Genomic DNA, 21,151 nt, shown 5'->3' with positions numbered 1-21,151 from the left:
TCTGTGAATTTAGTTGGAAGAGTTTCATAAACCCTCTCGGATAGATTTGAGGATTTGAGGGTTGAAATGTTACGGGATTTGGATAATTTTGGTATGTTAGACTCGTGAGAGTGCGAGGCTTCTGAAAACACAAATTTTACCCGATTTCGAGACGTGGGCCCGGGGGCGTTTTGGTCATTTTACCTAATTTCGCGTATTAGCTTAGAATTTAATTGTGGAATCAGTTACTTGAGGTGTTATTTACATTATGAAATTGAATTGAATAGATTGGGGCCATTTGGAGTCGAGTACTCGTGGCAAGAACGTGATCTCGGGTTGATTTTGAGCCGGTTCGAGGTAAGTGGCTTGTCTAACCTTGTGTGGGGGACCTTTTCCCCTTAGGATTGATATTGTGGTAATTGAAATGCCTCGTACGTGAGGTGACGAGCGCGTACTTGTGCTAATTGTTGGAAATCCGATTTTTCATTAAAAATAGCCTTGAATTGTGTTCTTCCTTTTCTTACTTACAATGTTTGGAAATTTAATCCTGCTGTAGCCTAGAGAAGCATGTCTACTTGTCTAAATTGCTCTATTTTCCTTAACTGCTTTAACTGTATTACGTGCACCATGCTAGGCTAGGATTACCTGCTTCACTTTGATATGAAATTGATTGGATTGAATTCTTGTTGTTGCTGCGTATTTACTTACTACGGGACGGTATCCCGGGAGCTCCCCTGCATGTTTACTTTGGGACTACGGAACGGTATTCCGGGAGATCCCCCTGCATGTTTACTTTGGGACTACAGAACTGTATTCCGGGAGATCCCCCTGCACTTTTACTTTGGGACTACGGGACGGTATCCCGAAAGTTCCCCTGTATGTTTATTTTGGGACTACGGAATTGCATTCCGGGAGATCCCCCTACACATTTATGAGTTGGACTACGGGACTGCACCCGGGAGATCCACTGGATATGATATTTATATTTGGAGACTACAGGACGGTATCCTGGGAGATCCCCGGTTGTTATCTTGGAGCTGAGTTGTGTTTTCTTACTGTGTTTTACTTGCCTCTGTGATAGTTGTTGTTGTCCTTTATATCTTGTGTTTCTTATTCACACTGTTTATTTCACACTGTTAACCCTTATATTTTATTTAACCTCAGTAGGGCCTTGATCTTCCTCGTCACTACCCGACCGAGGTTAGGCTTGGAACTTTCTGAGTACCGCTGTGGTGTACTCATGCCCCTTCTGCGCATGTTTTTCATGTGCAGATCCAGGTACTTTTGCTCAGTCTTATCATCCGTTAGGCGAGTTGCTTCTGTAGAGACTTTAAGGTATATCTGCCGCGTCCGCAGACCGAGGAGTCTCTTTCTATTCTTGCTGTTTAGTATTAGCCCTTCTGTATTTTCAGTTCTTGTTAGACATTCTGGAGTTAGAGTTGTGTAGTACTTCTTAGCTTGTGTTTCATGGGTTTCCGGGTCTTGGATTTATGTGTTGGTCTCGAGAGTTACATATGGTGTTTGCCGAGCGGCACATTTATACACTGGTTATTTCTTATTTCTGTTTTAAATTGTTTTACTTCCGCAAGTTTTTGGTTTCTTTTCCACAATTTAGGCTTACCTAGTTGTAGAGACTAGGTGCCGTCACGATGGTTCACGGAGGGCGAACCGGGGTCGTGACAAAATCCAACATCTAACTTAAACCATCCCAAAATATAGATTCACAAGTACATGAACTTCTAGAGTTTTACTACATACACTATACTGAAAGAAATACAACACTGTCCAAAACTAAATGGAAACAGTAACTTAAATAAGAAAGTGACTCTAAGGCATGCAAACTGAATACAGCTCTACCTTAAATCATCGTCTGGTATCTGCTAAGAATCTCTCGAGACTCTACTGGTACCAATATTCGGATATGCACAAGTAGTGCAGAAGTATATTACGAGTACAACCGACCCAATATACTCAGTAAGTGCCGAGCCTAAATTCGACAAGGTTGTAATGAGGCTAAGACAATTATATATCAAAAGTAACAAAATAACAAGTAAGGAATCAAATATAACAACGGGATATGGACATATTAAAGGGACAACAATCAGAAACATAAAGTAAAGTATCACTAAGTGAACCTCTTTCCGAGGTAAATGACGAAGGCAACCATTTCCACTTTTAAAATATGAAAGTAAAGAGCAATGAAATCAATCAAATTGCACAGCATCACTCTTTATGTTTTTGCGCTCATCCTCACATAATAATATAAAATCAAGTGCACGGCATCACCCTTCGTGTTTTTACTCTCATCCTCACATAATAATAATAAAGCATGTGAACGATATCACCATGACAACACCCTTCATGTATTTCACTCTTCCTTAACAAGCAATCACATATAACACATTGCCAAACAAGGTGGGAAGCATATACAACATCAACAATAATATTTAAACACAAGTCATCATATTAGAATCTCCCAACCCAGCAACCAATAAACAATTTTCATGATCTCAACAACAATATCTCAATAATCTCAACATGGAAGATAACATGAAAACGAGAAATTAAAGGATTAAAGAATCTATCTAAAGCATGGAAAACATAATACACAACATAACACGGTACAAGTAGAGCTAATTCTACCTGCATTTTTTTCCATGGCCAACGTATATATACTCGTCACCTTTTATATACACCGCCCCAACACATAAATCAAATAGCAAATAGAGCCGATTCTACCTTATTCACTCAAATTAAGGTTAACCAAGACACTTCCCTCTTTCCGGAACACAATCAACAATCAATACGGCTTTTCCTTTAGAACAAGCCTCCAAACCAATAGGATTTGTAAGGTAAGGTCGACCCCCCCCCCCCCCCCGTTGTGCTCTACCTTTGTGATTATTATTTTTATTATTAATAAAATAGCTACTAGGCAGCACGCCTAGTAGTATAATTTGATAAAAAAAGCCTCCAAACTAATCGAATCTAGTCAAATATCATTCAAACAATTCAAATCTATAGTAACTACCCACGAATGAAAAAGATTAAATCTTCAACTAAATTGAAAAAGTCAACAAAAAGAGAACCCGGGCCCAAATCCCGATTATTCATTCACCCCCGAGCCTGGATATGTGAGTTGTTTTGAAATCCAGCCTCAATTCGAGGTCTAAATCTCAATTTTTACGAAGTTTCGAAATTCTACTTAAAACCCCTAATTTCTACTTTGAAACCCCTAAATTTGATGATGAAATTGATGAAAAAGTAATTGAAATTGATTGAAAACAAGTTAAAGTTACTAACCTATGAATTTGAGAAGAAATTGATCTCCAGAATCGCCTTTATAGAGTCTAGGATTGAAAAATGGTGTAGAATAAGCTAAGTCCCGCAATCCCAATATTTTACCCAGCTGCAGAAATTGCAATAACGAAGTAGAGTTCGCAGTTGCGATGCTCGCAAATGCGAACCTACGATCGCAAATACGATCAGTGTCTGAGCCACTCAATTCTCGCAAATGCAACTCTTCCTTCTCATTTACGAAGGCCCTCCGGATCGCCAATGCATACCAAGCTTCGCAAAAGCGAAGTAGCGCCCAGCCTTCTAGTGTCACAAATGCGACACCCAAATAGCTGATGCGACTTCCATCCAGTTCGCAAATGCGACTTCCATCCAGTTCACAAATGCGACATTTCCTTCGCAAAAACAAAGTCCCAGCTCCTAGTCCCCCTTTGCAATTACGAGCATGACATCACAAATGCGAGGCTCGCATTTGCGAATAGGTTTTCGCAATTGCGAGACCTGCATTTTCACACACCAGATTTTTCTCAGCAGTTCCAAAATCATTCAAAATACATCCGAAACTCACCCGAGTCCCTTGGACTCTAATTCAAACACTCACACAAGTGTAATAATATCATAAAAACTCGCTCGCTAACTTAAATCCTCAAAATAACATCAAATATCAATAATTGATCATTAAAACTCAAGATTTTTAACTTCAAAACATATTTTTCCAACTTTTCACATAATGCACCAAAATGGCCTCGGGTCACTTGGGACCTCAACCAAATATGCATACAAATCCAAAAATATCATATGAACCTACCGGAATTGTCAAAACACCAATCCGAGGTCGTTTTCCAAAAACATTTACTATGGTCAATGCTAGCCACATTTAAAATAAAAAATCATACTTTCTTCAAAATTTCACACATAAAATTTCTGAAAAATACACGGACTACGCACGCAAGTCATAAATCATCAAATAAAGTTATGAGAGGTCTCGGAAAAGGAAGCTAGTACTTAAAACGACCTATCGAGTTTTTATATTCTCTACCTCTAAAAGAAACGTTCGTCCTCGAACGGATATAAAAATGTACCTGAAATGGTAAAATGGTGCAGGTATCTGCTCCTCATATCAGACTCGGACTCTCAAGTAGCCTCCTCAATTGGCTGACCTCTCCAATGCACCTTCACCGAAGGAAAACTCTTAGATCTCAACTTTCGAACTTGCCGGTCTAGAATAACCACCGACTCTTCCTCGTAGGTCAAATTCTCATCAAGCTGCACCGTGCTGAAGTCCAAAATATATGATCTATCCTCATGGTACTTTCGAAGCATAAAAACATGAAATATCCAGGAGGCAATGTAATCCTATAAGCAACCTCCCCAACTCTATCCAAGATCACAAACGGGCCAATAAACCTCGGGCTCAACTTGCCCTTCTTCCCAAACTGCATCATGCCCTTCATATGCGAAGCTCGGAGAAGAACCTTCTCACCTTCCATGTAAGCCACATCTCGACCTTCCGGTCCAAAAAATCTTTTTGGTTGGACTGAGATGTACGAAGCCGCTCCCGAATCACTTTGACCCTCTCCAAAGCATCAAAAACCAAGTCTGTGCCGAACGATCTAGCCTCACCAAGATTAGCCATAAAATCAGAGCACGACATCGCCTTCCATAAAAGGCCTCGTACGGAGCCATCTAGATACTTGAATAATAACTATTGTTGTAGGCAAATTCTGCTAGAGGTAAAAACTGGTCCCACTGCCCCTGAAATCCTTAGAGCGTGCCCAAAACATGTCCTCCAATATCTAAATAGTACGCTCATACTGTCCGTCCGCTTGAGGATAAAACGCGATACTCAGCTCGACCCACATGCCCAACTCAAGCAGCAAAGCTCTCCAAAAGTGTAAAATTAACCCGGATTTGAAATTTTGGAAATGGGCACACCATGCAGGTGGATAATCTCCCCGATGTAAATCTAAGCCAACCGCTCTGAAGAGTAAGAAGTCATTACGAGCATAAAGTGTGCACACTTAGTCTACCGGTCACCAATAACCTAAACAACATCATACTTCCTCAAGGTCTGTGGTAAGCCTACCAGAAAGTCCATAGTGATGCCCTCCCATTTCCCCTCTAGTATCTCCAATCTCCGAGTCAACCCACCCAGTTTCTGATGTTCATACTTCACCTTCAATCACCGAGAGACATGTCCAACAATGTCTTTCTTCATCTTCCGTCACCAATATTGCTGCTTCAAGTCATAATATATCACATGACACCTAGGTAAATGGAATATCGTGAACTGTGAGCTTCCTTAAGGATCGACTCTCTCAACCCATCAACATTCGGAACCCAAGTCCAGCCCTAAAGTCGTATAACACCATCATCTCCAATCATGACGTTCTTGGCACCACCCTGCTGCACCGTGTCTTTCAACACCAACGGTGAGTGTCACACCTCCTTTTATCGAGTGGATAAGGAGTTTTTCCATTTTAAAGTGACAATAATCGAAACGAAATTATTTATATTCAAATTCAGAGTCACCATTTGGGATAATTTATGGTGTCCCAAGTCACCGGTTTAAAATTCCGAATCGAGGAAGTTTGACTCTATTTTACAGTCTGCGAAATACAGAAATCCGGGTAAGGAATTCTGTTAACCCGGGAGAAGGTGTTAGGCATTCCCGAATTCCGTAGTTTTAGCACGGTCGCTCAACTATTAATAATTGGCATAATTATCTCATTTATGACATGTTTTATACCTATTGTGCATTTTTAGATTTCAACCGCTTATAATTATTTATGGAGTTATTTCTGGAACAAGTTACGATTGTCGTACACTTGTTTGTTTTTGTACATGTTGCGAATCATGTCACGGGAACCGTACCCACAATCTGCAACACGTGTATTTTATTATTGTTCGAAGTTATGGTCGGGTTACATGAAATGTACACCCGAATTTGGATTTACGTATCGTAACCATGTCACGCGAACCATATCTATAGTCACGAAGATTTATTATTAATCGCGCCTAAAGCAAACTACGATGTTTATGATATTAACGGCCTAATCATACTCCTAACGACCCGAATAATTAAAAGAGAAGCAACATGAGAATAGCATAATCTTTCTTAAGCTCGAATTCCTTCTCATTATTAACCGAACCCCAAAAATCTGATTTTAAGCTAACAAATCCAGAACCTAACTTACAAAATCTCTTAATCTATCACTTTTCAATTCAAATCGGGACCATATTGCTATACCATGGTCGCTCAGCAAACCAAATCAATAAGAGACAAATTAAATTGTCCAAACGAAGATTGGAAATAGACTAAGGCACTAAAAGATGACAAGGAATTTAACTTCAACTTAATGTGAGCCCATTTGACATTATTGACATACTTCAACCCCACAAATATAAACACACTATGGAATAATTAGCCCTTTTTAAAAAAAAAACTAACATGTTCATTAAGCCCCATTCACATAATGGGCCATAAATTCAATAATTTAATTCAAAATATGGTATTAAATGAAAAAGTTGCATCAGACGAGAGTTTAACAAATGGAAGAATTTAAACGCATCCTAGCCAAAAATTAGACATAGAAAAGCAGCCATGATGCATTCATCTTCGCTTGAAATGCTTGCAAGCATCACATAAGGAAAATTAGAAAGCAGAGTAAGAAATAAACCTCAAATTGAACTTTGAACTTTATGGAAACAGCTTGCACTGACCAGGAGCCGTGAACGAGAACCTCAAACCGACCGGAAATGAGAAAAATCGAACCTCAAGCAGGCCGAATTTTCACCTGCTGCAACTATTCGGATTTTTGTTTCTATGCCTCTATTCTCTCGTCTATGTGACTATGTGCATATGTGTAGCTTTTCAATTGAGAAAATAGGTGTTGCTTGTTGCTTTTCAAGTCAGAACGTGGGGAGGGGAAAATGGCTACCAAACTTTTAGGAATTAGGTCCCTTCTCTTTTTGGGGGGTCTCTCGTTCTTTTCAGGTGTAGGAATTCGGTCCCCTCTTTTTGTCCAGCTGTTCTTAGCTTCTTTTGTATCTCTCCTCCTAATGAGAATAAGCTTTTCCGTCCTCTCTTTTGTGGCTGATTTTTTTTCGTTTTTAAGGAAAGTGGGGTGCTGCTAGGTTAGAGATGGTTATTAGGTGGGCTTGGGGATTATGGGCGTAGGAATTATAGGCTAGGTCCGAATTGGGCCAAATTTTTGCCAACTTTACCTTTAAAAGTGGCCCTTTAACTCTACCAGACTAAAAATATTAATTCCTAAAATAATAACTATAAAATTGTAAATTCATACCTAATTAATTAAAATAAACTACATTATGACATGAAGTTATATATATTGGTATTTTCGAAGATTATACTAAAAACAAAAATGGGTTAAAAATAATATTTTCTAAAATACCTATTACCTTAATTAACTAGAGAAATATGAAACTATTTTTGTATTTTTTCAATTGTTGTGATAAAATAAAGTAAAAAAGTAAAACTAAAATAGCGATATTAGACCTAAACAAAATATTTAAATGCTAAAATGTGTAAAATCTTGGGGAGGGTCAAAAATTATATGTCTACAGCTACCCCTCTTTGACTGGAAACACAAAGAGTTTTCAGTTAAAGAACGATGAGACAGGTTTTTTGACCCGACCCTTATTTAGAGAGACCAAAAACTAAAAGAAAGGAGAATGTGACCGAGCCCTGGTATCTGAGCTGCCTACATATCCTTGGCTATAAAGGAATCAGGCCACGTGTAGTTCAGAAGTGACTGAACTGATGGAGTGTGTGGAGAGGATGAGAGAGTCGAGTGAGGTTCCGTCGAGGTTCTGGTCCACGGTCCTGTTATTACATCAAAATCAAAATGAAAAAGAACTAAGCAAGCCTATCAGCTATGAGTTACAAGATTCCTATCTATAAGTCTTCTGAAGCTTGATCTTGAGTCTTGAACGGTTCTTCACGCAGACTTTGATTTGAACCTTGATGCTTGCTAGTTCCAGGTGCTGATTCACTCTTCCATGACTTCTTCGGATCAAGACCGGATATGCAGTGCTCGTAACTTCAACCGTGTCTTGAGCAGTTCATATATTTTATCTGCTTCTGCATTTGGATTTACTTCTTTTTTCTTTTCTTTCATTCTGGATTGAGACTACTTCTGTTGGTCACCTCGGACTGTTGACTCGCATTCTTACCACGAGCTTTTGCTACTTCTAACTTGAATTGAATTCTGAAATGACTTCCCTCATTTTTCAGGTGGGCGCCTGCTGCTGTCTTGAAACATTAAATAATTCCGAAACATATTCCCTCATTCTCAAGGTGGGTGCCTGCAATCAAAACAACAAAACAAACAAAATTTTCTACCCCAGTTTGCACTCGGAATATTTATGAGTTGTTAGCAAGACTGTAAACCACTTATGCTATTGATGCAATGATGAGAGTAAACTAAAGACTCGACTAGGATGTGCGTCTCCTGTGATTAAAACCAAGAAACATTGACTAGCAAATGCATCTGCTAAAAATAAAACCTGAATGACCCAAACTAGGAAGTGCGTCTCCTAAAAGTGTATCCTGAAAGACCCAGACTAGGAAGTGTGTTTCTTAAGGGTGAAACTTGAATGAACCATACTAAGAAGTGCGTCTCCTAGGGCTGAACCTAAATGACCCAACTAGGAAGTGCGTCTCCTAGGGGTGAAATCTCAATTTAGGAAGTGTGTCTCCTAAAGGTATATCCTAAAAGACCCAAACTAGCGTCTCCTAGGGGTCAAACTCCGATGACTCAAGCTAGGAAGTGCGTCTCCTAGGGATGAACTCTCAATTTAGGAAGTGCGTCTCCTAAAGGTATATCCTGAAAGACCCAGACTAGGAAGTGCGTCTCCTAGGGGTGAAACTTCAGTGACTCAAACTAGGAAGTGCGTCTCCTAGGGGTGAACTCTCAATTTAGGAAGTGCGTCTCCTAAAGTTATATCCTGAAAACCCCAGACTAGGAAGTGCGTCTCCTAGGGGTAAAATTTGAATGAACAAAACTAGGAAGTGCGTCTCCTAGGGCTGAACTTAAATGACCCAAACTAGGAAGTGCGTTTCCTAGGGGCGAAAGTTTAATGACTCAAACTAGGAAGTGCATCTCCTAGGAATGTACTTAAATGACCCAAGACTAGGAAGTGCGTCTCCTAGGGGTAAAATCTTAATTTTGGAAGTGCATCTCCTAAAACGAAAATATAACTTGAAAGACCCTCTCTAGGAAGTGCGTCTCCTAGGGGCGAAACTTCAATGACTCAAACTAGGAAGTGCCTCTCCTAGGAGTAAACTTAATGACCCAAAACTAGGAAGTGCATCTCCTAGGGGTAAAATCTCAATTTAGGAAGTGCGTCTCCTAAAACAAAATATAACTTGAAAGACCCAGACTAGGAAGTGCGTCTCTTACGGGTAAAACCTCAGTGACTCAAGCTTATATGACCCAAACTAGGAAGTGCGTCTCCTAGGGGCAAAATCTCAATTTAGGAAGTGCATCTCCTAAAACAAAAATATAACCTGAAAGATCCAAACTAAGAAGTGCGTCTCCTAGGGGTGAAACTTGAATGAACCGAACTAGGAAGTGCATCTCCTAGGGTTGAACTTAAATAATCCAAACTAGGAAATGCGTATCCTATGGGTGACATCTCAATTTAGGAAGTGCGTCTCCTAAAACAAAAATATAACCTGAAATACCCAGACTAGGAAGTGCGTCTCCTAACGGGTAAAACTTGAATGGACCAAACTAGGAAGTGCGTCTCCTAGGGGTAAAATCTCAAGTTAGGAAGTGCGTCTCCTAAAACAAAAATATAGCCTGAAAGACCTAGACTAGGAAGTGCGTCTCCCAGGGGTGAAACTTGAATGGACCAAACTAGGAAGTGCGTCTCCTAAGGGTAAAATCTCGATTTAGGAAGTGTGTCTCCTAAAATAAAAATATAACCTGAAGGACCCATACTAGGAAGTGCGTCTCCTAGGGGTGAAACATCAATGACTCAAACTAGGAAGTGCATCTCCTAGGAATGAACTTAAATGACCCAAAACTAGGAAGTGCATCTCCTAGGGGCGAAATCTCAATGACTCAAACTAGGACGTGCGTCTCCTAGGAGTGAACTTAAATGACTAAAAGCTAGGAAGTGCGTCTCCTAAAAAGTATAATCTAAAATATCCCTACTAGGAAGTGAGTCTCCTAACGGTGATGTGTGATCTTCTCAATAGCCTATGCGTAAGCAGAATTGGGGCATTACACCTGAAAAATTCAAGCTTCCAAGCTTTGAAATGAACATAGCTTTCATCCCTGTTCCAGACAAAGAAAACTTGTGAGTTTAAAACACGGTGGTTAGTTTGTGGCCTTGACCTTGAAGGCGGCTGCTTTTTGATTTTAACTTGGAAGACCTTGCCTGTTATCGACTAACCATTTTCTTTCAACCCTTATCACAGAAAACACCTCCGATCCATTTGAGCCCAATATCCTCTATCTGTTGCATTTTGCTCATGAATTGACATTTACCGAACCTTAACTTTTCACATGAATCCGAAAGCACGTTGATTGTTACTAACTCAGTGCGCATATTATTCTTTCCTGACTTATGCCACTTCGATGTGCTAGCAAGATTTTGTTTGTGCAATTGGAAAGCTGGTAGCAAATTTTGAAGTCATTTCTCACTTGTTCTGACCTAACAGACTCAAGAACAGGAAATAAACCAAAAAAAAGGAACAAAGTAAGGGACAATGGAAAGAGATGATACCTAACAAGAAAATTACAGTGTAGAAACTTATCAGATGTGGATACCAACTCTAGTGACCATGACATGCACCTTTGGATTAAGTGGCCTAATCTGTCAAGCAAGTCAAATGTTCAACTCTTGTTGTACCTCTGAGTCATGAAACTGGGCTTCAATGCTCTGATTATCCTATCTGATTCACTGTCCTTATTCGACCTGTAATGCCCGAAGGGTTTTCACCATCAAGCCTCTCTCATTTTCTCTTTCTCTCAACTTACCGTCGCCTTATGGTACATGTGAAGGTTTTCACCGATAAGACTGTCTCATTTTGTTCTTTTTCTTTTTATTTGCTCTAATTCTGTAGATGACAAGGTATTGACCATAGTAAAAACATCATATGCTCCTGGCATGTCTAGCGCGGCACTCTCAAAGATTGTCTGGGAGGTCTTTTTTGGACGGTACTGTGGCTTTTGGACAGGGTTAGAAAGAAAGGATATCATAAATGCTCAAAATAACTAAGACAACGAGGTTAATTTATTTACAACTTTTGGAATCCATTCTAAAACTTTTACCCAATTTCTAAAGCAAGAGAATTTGATTCTTTTTTTTCTTTTTTCTTTTTTTGAAATGGAATTTCTAAGGAAAACTACCCTCACGCTTGGCTTTGTGGGATTATGAAATATTTTATTTGGGTGCGACCGAACCGTAAGGTTGCCTACGTATCTTGTGTTGACAAGAATCAGGTCGAACGTAGTTCAAAAGGATACTTTCTTTTTGTTGTTATTTTTTCTTTTTCTTTTTCTGTCTCTTTTCTCTTTTTTTCTCTTTTTTTTAGAATTTTCTTTTAGAAAGAACTTTCTAAAACAAACCTATGGGGACATGAACTTCTTTTTTTTTACTCTAACTTGATTCCAAAAGAGGGGTGGTCAAGAAAATTAGCATAGGCTCAAAAGGAGTACCGAATGGTATAAAGTGTTTGGGTAGCTGAAAGAGGGCCTCCCAATCCCTGAAAATGCCAAGTACAACACATGCAACATGAAAATAAAAAACGAAGATCATGCACAATATTTCTTTTGCATCACCGGCATTGATATCACTGATATGCCTTCCACTTTTTTTAGTGCCTTGTCAAGTACGAAACTCTCGTTGGGTGATTTTTTCTTCACAATGGATATCCTTTGTCAATTCGGAGCAAACTCTCTTGACTTTATCTTGTAAATTGAGGTGCACTTGAACTCAAAACTACTCGCTTCAAATTGTCTGGGATACACTCTCATTTAATGAATTCTTGTCATCTTATTAACTTCCCAAATTATCTGCCCAAGTTTCACATAGTTCGGGCTTTAAATGATCTCAAGATGTCCAAATCTCTACTTATTTTCCTCAAATGTCCCTATCATCTTCAAAATTATTTCATTGCTTCATGATTAGACCAACTTTTAAGATCAGGCTGAGAATTACGCGTGCATGTCATGTCACTAGAGTCAGCAGGAAAAGAACTATAAAAGGAAAAGAGAACGAAACAAAAACTGACTAGAAACAACATAAAACAGGAGATTGCATTAGACAGACAGTGAAAGGGATTGAACAACAAAACAAGCAAAATAAACTAGGTTACAACCCTGGAACAAACCTAGATGACACTAAACGAGTTACTACGACTAAACAAACTAGACAAAATAAAAGGAAGAAGGGTTTGAGTCTCATGATAAGATCTGGATTACAACCCTGAAATAACCCGGACATCAGAAATGACCACAAAATAAACCACAAAAACTCCTCCCTGGCTAGCCAAGAAAGGAGTGTCCTTCCAATTACCAAACTCGACATCTTTAGCCACTTAGTTCCATATCAATATTACCAAGACCATTACAAATTTCAATCATATTGACCTAAGCAAATAGCCTTTGGGTCCCTTTTGCTGACTCGTTCTTAAGATCAACTTCTGGAGCCAAGACTGATAGCGCTGAAAACTTTGCGGCAAGTGGCCCCCCAAGGAGCTCGAAAAAAGTGTTCTCATATTCCTTTTCAACACAAATCATACCCACCATATGCGTCTCATTATGAATAGGCAATGGACTTTTGCTAGTGTCTAGTGCATCTGAATTTTGCACGACAATGTCACCTGCATCAACAAGCTTCTAGACTGCTCTTTTCAGATTCCAACACTTTTCTATGCTGTGCCCCGGGGAATTAGAGCAATATACGCACCTTTAAGAATAATCAAAATTCTTTGGAAGGGGGTTCGGTATTTTTATCTGAATCGGCTTCAACATGCACAATTGCCTCAATCTTTGGAACAAACTGGTATATGATTCTCCATTAGGAGTGAAAGACTTTTCTCTTTGTTGCTGCCTTTTCATTTTGTACTCCGTCCTCGATTGGAATCTCTTGAGGGTAGGTGGTTGATATGCTTGTGGAGATGGTGCAAGCCATTGCGGGTCTTGTGGATGTGGAGCATATGGCAGTGCATTGTGGATGGAGTACTGGGAAGGTGAGGTGTGACTTTGGGGATTTTGTGGAGCGAAGTAGCATTGGGGAGGATTATCTAGAGTATGTGGATATTCATGGGGTCGATATTGAGGCTGAAAGCGTTGAGCAGGAACGCCCACTGGATCTTGTCGTTGGCGAGGTTCAACAACATCTTTTCTATTTCTCTTTCTTCCCCCCAAATTTACTTAGATGTTCAGAATGTCTTCTTTAGTATCTTTCAATGCAGAATAACTCATGATTTTGCCTAACTTGATTCCTTCTTCTACCATCTCCCCCATTTTTACCACATCATTGAAAGGTTACCTAAAGCCGGGATCAAATGACTGAAATAGGTGGGCCCTTGGGCTTGTAGGAAAAGCTCAACCATTTCTTCTTCACCAATCAGGGGACTGAATCTAGCAGCTTGTTCCCTCCATCTGAGTCCAAAGTCCCTAAAACTTTCCTCGGGTTTCTTTTCCAACTTAGATAAAGAGGAGCGGTCTGGGATAATGTCTAGATTATACTGAAAGTGTCGAACAAAATCTTGAGCGATGTCATCCCATGCATGCCACTTATTGACATCTTGACGAGTATACCATTCCAAGGCTGCCCCACTCAAGCTCCACTGAAATACGCGATCAACAATTCATCTTTCCCGCCAACACTTCTCATTTCACTGCAGTAACCCCTCAGATGGGCAGATGAATATCAAGGAACATACACATGTCATTGTAAGACATGTTAATCCGATTTCCCATCCCTTGCATGTTCTTTAAGGACATGTTAATCTCGTTCTTCCCTCCTTGTAAACTTTTCATTTTCAACATGAGGCTCATTCTGAGGGCTATGATTGTATGAGTCCGGGACCTGGTGGGCCAACTCTGGGGTGTAGTATTGGGCATCATGAGGTTTGAACTGGTATTCACTGTTGGACCTGTGAAGGAAAGGTCGTTGAGAAGTTGTGATAGTGGGGATAGTGGATATGAGAGGAGGGCTATTTTTGGAAAATGTAGTTGGAGGACGACCAATGGAGTTACTAGGGAGGTTAGGAAAGATATGATAAGCGGGAAAATCTAGAGAATATGGTGGATCATCTGCCACTATGATCGGGGCTCGGGTAAGGGTAGCATATAAGGAGCTAGGTGGCGGTGGGTGTGGTGCCTTCCCAGTCATCCAAGCTTGATACATGTCCGCCATGTGTCGTCTTAACATCCTTACCTCTTCAACCAACCCAGTGTCCTGTTCAACCAATTGCTTTTGGGTACCAGTATCAACCAACTCAACTCCGTTGTCGTCTGCCATTGCCTTTCGACTTTATGTTGTAAGAAGGAGTTACCAGTTTAAGAACCACAAACCAACCACCCTTCTGCTCAATAAAGATAACAAAGAGGAACAAAATGAAGTCATCACGTTAGAGTTAGGGAATTTAACATAAGATAATCTCACATTATGTGCAATGCACCTACTCACAATTATCGGTTCTAAAATGACTTCGAGGGTGCGAAGTCAACTTGGCATCATCCAAATTTTACTTCTCTTGCCCCTATCTTCTTCATTTTCTCTCTTGAGCTCCTTGATTTGCACATTTTCTTTCCTCTCTTTTTCTTTCTGATTATCACTCTTTTCTTTCCTCTCATTTCTCATATCACATAATTTCACATTTTTTTTCTTTTTCCCTTTTTTTTTAATTTCAAAAATAATCAATCAAACCCTATGTAGGTTGCCTACGTATCATGATGCCGCATGAATCAGATCTTTGCGTAGTTTGGGAAGATCAGGAATAAACTAACTCTCTTTTTGGATTTTGAATTTCTTTTTCTTTTTTTTAAATTTCCGAAAGAAATAATTATAAAGAAAAAAGAAAATATTTTTAGATTTCTATTTTTGTTTTGAAATATTTTTGGATTTCGGTTTCTTTTTTTTTTGGTTTTTTTTCAGAATTTTTTTTTTGGAATTTCGAAAGAAAAATTTCTAAAGAAGAAAAGAAATTTTTTTTTGATTTTTGGACTTTTATTTTGAATTTATAGAAGAAAGACTTCTAAAGAAAAAGAAAATATTTTTGAATCTTCAATTTTCTTTTCAATTTTCAAAAGAAGAACGAAAATGTTTTTGGATTTTGAGAAGAAATTAAAAGAAAATATTTTCGAATTTTTAAAAATTGGGGTCTAAAAGAAAGACTTTCTAAATAGAGAAGTAAAGGAAAATATTTTTGGAGTTTTTTAAAATTGTGGCCGGAACTGATGAGGTTTGCCTACGTATCTCACATCCGGTGAGAATCAGACCCGCGTAGTTCGGCCGTTTTGACGAAACAGAGCAAACAATGACTTTTTTAAAAACATTGGCTTATTTTCTTTTCTCTTTTTTTTTTTAAAATTTCGGCAGAGTTTCAGGATATTTCAAATACATACCTCTCACTCTTTTTTTTATTTTCTTTTTTTTCTTTTTTCTTTCCCTATTCTAGAAGCCAGTCAACATGCAAGCCGGAACAGATAGATAAGCAAGCAGCATGTAAGATGCATCAAGATGGTCTTTTAATTTCGGGTACATCTGTCATAGACAGACCCAACAATTGTGTTGAGTCCCCAAAGTCAAATGCACGTGATGCAAACAAGTGTTCCTACTAGGGATCCGGCATGAGGCTATGTTATTCTTGGTTTAAAAACCTGGGTGTATTGTTCTAGACCTGGCATACCCGAGCGGACAACTCGAGCCGAGGGGGGGCAACATACCGGTAACCAAAAGGCCATCCGGCTTTGTAACTGATCCGATCCTCGTTCTAAATTAGGGTATGACACTAACAGAAAAGAAGTCATGCCAGCGTGCACTTCCCAGAAGATTTAGAAGACTCAGAGAGAAGAAGGGTTTCGTAATAATTTATATACAGCTCAAACAATATTAAAGCAGTAAAAAGCGGCATTTAGCACATTAGGCTAAAAATCAGATAATAATCAAAGCCAACTATAACAATTATTCTAAGCTCGAATTCTGAACCCTAACCAGAAGTTCTGAGTTCTTGTCCCCAGCAAAGTCGCCAGAGCTGTCACACCTCCTTTTTCCGAGTGGATAGGGAGTTTTTCCAATTAAAGTGACAATAATCGAAACGGGATTATTTATATTCAAATTCAGAGTCGCTACTTGAGATAATTTATGGTGTCCCAAGTCACCGGTTTAAAATCCCGAATCGAGGAAGTTTGACTCTATTTTACAGTCCGCGAAACACAGAAATCCGGGTACGGAATTCTGTTAACCCGGAAGAAGGTGTTAGGCATTCCCGAATTTCGTGATTTAGCACAGTCGCTCAACTATTAATAATTGGTCTAATTATCTGATTTATGACATGTTTTCTACCTATTGTGCATTTTTAGCTTTTAACCGCTTTTAATTATTTATGGAGTTATTTCTGGAACAAGTTACGATTGTCGTACACCTGTTTGTTTTTGTACATGTTGCGAATCGTGTCACGAAAATCATACCCACAATCTGCAACACGTGTATTTTATTATTGTTCGAAGTTATGGTCGGGTTACATGAAATGTACACCCGAATTTGGATTTATGTATCTTAACCATGTCACTGGAATCGTACCCATAGTCACGATAATTTATTATTAGTCGCGCCTAAAGCAAACTACGATGTTTATGATATTAACGGCCTAAGCATACTCCTAACGACCCGAATAATTAAAAGAGAAGCAACACGAGAATAACAGAATCTTTCTTAAGCTCGAATTCCTTCTCATTATTAACCAAACCCCAAAAATCTAATTTTAAGCCAACAAATCCAGAACCTAACTTACAAAATCTCTTAATCTATCACTTTTCAATTCAAATCGGGACCATATTGTTATACCATGGTCGCTCAGCAAACTAAATCAATAAGAGAAATTATACTGTCCAAACGAAGATTAGAAATAGACTAAGGCACTAAAAGATGACAAGGAATTTAACTACAACATAATGTGAGCCCATTTAACATTATTGACATACTTCAACCCAATAAATATAAACAGACTATGGAATAATTAGCCCTTTTTTAAAAAAGAAAAACTAACCTGTTCATTAAGCCCCGTTCACATAATGGGCCATAAATTCAATAATTTAATTAAAAAGATGGTCTTAATTGAAAAAGTTGCATCAGACGAGAGTTTAACAAATGGAAGAATTTAAACGCATCCTAGCCAAAAATTAGATATAGAAAAGCAGCCATGATTAGAAAGCATCACATAAGGAAAATTAGAAAGCAGAGTAAGAAATAAACCTCAAATTGAACTTTGAACTTTATGGAAACAGCTTGCATTGACCAGGAGCCGTGAACGAGAACCTCAAACCGACCGAAAATGAGAAAAATCGAACCTCAAGCAGGCCGAATTTTCACCTGCTGCAACTATTCGGATTTTCGTTTCTACGCCTCTATTCTCTCGTCTATGTGACTATGTGCATATGTGTTGCTTTTCAATTGAGAAAATAGGTGTTACTTGTTGCTTTTCAAGTCAGAACGTGGGGAGGGGAAAATGGCTACCAAACTTTTAGGAATTAGGTCCCTTCTCTTTTGGGTGGGGGGGGGGGGGGGTCAGGGAGGGGGGAGGGGGGCATCTCTCATTCTTTTCAGGTGTAGGAATTCGGTCCCCTCTTTTTGTCCAGCCGTTCTTAGCTTCTTTTATATCTCTCCTCCTAATGAGAATTAGCTCTTCCGTCCTCTCTTTTGGCTGATTTTTTTTCTTTTTTAAGGAAAGTGGGGTGTTGCTAGGTTAGAGATGGTTATTAGGGTGGGCTTGGGGATTATGGGCTTAGGAATAATTGGCTAGGTCCGAATTGGGCAAAATTTACCTTTAAAAGTGGCCCTTTAACTCCACTAGACTAAAAATATCAATTCCTAAAATAATAACTATAAAATTGTGAAATCATACCTAATTAATTAAAACAAACTACATTATGACATGAAGTTATATATATTGGTATTTTCGAAGATTATACTAAAAACAAAAATGGGTTAAAAATAATATTTTCTAAAATACCTAATACCTTAATTAATAGAGAAAAATGAAACTATTTTTGTATTTTTTCAATTTTGTGATAAAATAAAGTCAAAACTAGTTTTTTTTATAATTAAAAGAGACTAATAACTGGTTTAGATAACAGAATAACAAACTAAATTAGGTTCCATTCTAGTAAGTAACCACTATAATTCCATAACAAAAAACAAAAACTTAACAAGATAAAAAAATCCCAAATTCAAAAAGCATTGCTAGCCATGGTTACTTTAAGGGATTTGTTTACTCTTCATCGGCAGATCCACCACTCTTAATGTTTTTGTGCTTCCTGGCATACCTCTGGCTCCTCAAGAACTTAGGATCCATTCCTTTGGTAGATGAATGGCGGTGCTTTCTTGGCTTCTTGATGCCATTCCTATAGGCCTTGTACGACTGGTTGTGAGCTGTGTGATTTTTGGACTTGGCCATTTCACAAACCAATGCTGAAGGCGCTAGGATTTTCGCACCAGCTTCAAAACTAGTTAAAATAGTGATATTAGACCTAAACTAAATATTTAAATGCTAAAATGTGTAAAATCTTGGGGAGGGTCAAAAATTACATGTCTACAGTGAGCATCATCAAACTGGCGAGCCTTGATGCGCTCCAACAACGATGAGTGTCCCACAACACAAGTAAGAATCTGGCTAGGCTCCAAAATTTCCATCCTCGTGAACCGGTTGGACAAAGGCTGAACATCTATGGCTAGTGACCTCTCCACTACCAACAAAAATGCTAAACTACCCATGCTCTCTGCCTTCCTGTTCAAGGCATCAACTACCGCATTGGCATTCCCTGGATGATATAATATGGTTATATCATAGTCTTTCAGTAACTCTAACCATCTACGCTGTCTTAAATTAAGGTCCTTATACTTGAATAGATGCTGGAGACTCTGATGGTCATTATAGACCTCACAGGTAACGCCATATAGATAGTGCTTCCAAATGTAGGGCGCATGAACAATGGCTAACAACTCTAAATCATGCACACGGTAATTAATCTCATGGACATTAAATTGATGAGACGTTTAGGCAATCACCCTACCATCATGCATGTATATTGTACCAAGTCCAATACACGATACATCAGAATACACACTGTAAGATCCCAAACCTGTGGGCAACACCAACACTGAGGTTGTAGTCTAGGCAGTCTTCAGCTTTTGAAAGCTCTGCTCACACTCATTGGACCATCTGAAAAGAGCACTCTTCTGAGTCAACCTGGTCAATGGGGCTGAGACAGATGAAAACCCCTCCACGAACCGACGAGAATAACTCGCCAAACCTAAGAAACTTCCAAATCTCTGTAGCCGAAGTAGGTCTAGGCAAGTTCTGAACTGCCTCAATCTTCTTTGGATCCACCTTGATACCCTCGAAAGACATAACATGAACTAAAAAGGCAACCTAGTCTAACCAGAACTCACACTTAGAAAACTTGGCATATAGCCGATGATCCTTGAAAGTATGAAGTACAATCCATAGGTGCTGCTTATGCTCCTCTATGTTGCGAGAGTAAACCAGAATATCATCAATGAAAACAATCACAAAGGAGTCCAAATAAGGCTTGAACACTCGGTTCATCAAATCCATGAAGGTCGTTGGAGAATTTGTTAGGCCAAATAACATTACCAAGAACTCATAATTACCATAACGAGTCCTAAAAGCTATCTTAGGGACATCTGATTCCCTAATCTTTACCTGATGGTAGCCTAATCTCAAATCAATCTTGAAAAACACCTTGGCACCCTAAAGCTGGTCAAATAAACCATCAATCTTAGCCAATAGATACTTGATCTTGATAGTGACTTTGTTCAACTACAGATAATCTATGCACATCCTCATCGATCCGTCATTTTTCTTAATAAACAATACTGGTGCACCCTAAGGTGAAACACTAGGTCTAGTCAATCCCTTGTCAACTATATATTGCAACTAATCCTTCAATTGTTTCAACTCAGCTGGAGCTATACGATGCGGTGGAATATAAATTGGCTTAGTGCTCGGAACCAAATCAATGCAAATGTCGATATCCATGTCGGGTGGCATACCCGATAAATCTATAGGAAACACCACAGGAAACTCATCACAACCAGTATCGAATCCATAGAAGAAACCTCCTCAACCAGATTTGCTAGACACCCCTTCTCAACCATACGCTGAGCCTTTAAATATGAAACCAACCTGCTACTGAAGTGACTACGGGTCCCTCTCCACTCTAATCTAGGTAACCTCGGCATGGCTAAAGTTATAGTAATGTCATGACAATACAAGATAGCGTGATACGGGGAAAACCAATCCATGCAATGAATAACCTCAAAATCTACCATATTCAGCAACAAAAGATCAACTACAATATCTAAACCATTAATAGTAACAACACAAGACCTGTATGCTCGATCAACTACTATAAAATCTTTAACCAATATAGACACAGAAATAGGTACATCGAGAATCACGAGACATACTCAAATGTGAAGAAACATATGAAGGCACATAAGAATATGTAATACCTGGATCAAACAACATGAAGCATCTCTATGACAGACTGAGATAATACTTGTAATAACTGCATCGCACGACTCTTCCTCAGGTCTAATTAGAAATGCATATCAACGATGTTGAGCCCCACCAACCTGTCCTCTA

At 39.0% G+C, this 21,151-nt stretch overlaps 1 protein-coding gene across 1 annotated transcript; it reads right to left on the bottom strand.

Annotated features, from left to right (window-relative positions):
* LOC109228343 (60S ribosomal protein L29-2-like) lies at positions 18,584-18,974 on the bottom strand. The gene has a single exon (XM_019393494.1). The coding sequence runs from the start codon at positions 18,935-18,937 to the stop codon at positions 18,752-18,754; it is 186 nt and encodes a 61-aa protein (XP_019249039.1). The 5' UTR covers positions 18,938-18,974; the 3' UTR covers positions 18,584-18,751.

This window comes from Nicotiana attenuata, chromosome 6 (genome assembly GCF_001879085.1).
Source record: "Nicotiana attenuata strain UT chromosome 6, NIATTr2, whole genome shotgun sequence".
Taxonomy (NCBI): Eukaryota; Viridiplantae; Streptophyta; class Magnoliopsida; order Solanales; family Solanaceae; genus Nicotiana; species Nicotiana attenuata.
The sequence above is the reverse complement of the archived record's forward strand: the minus strand, read 5'-3'. Positions and strand labels throughout refer to the sequence as shown.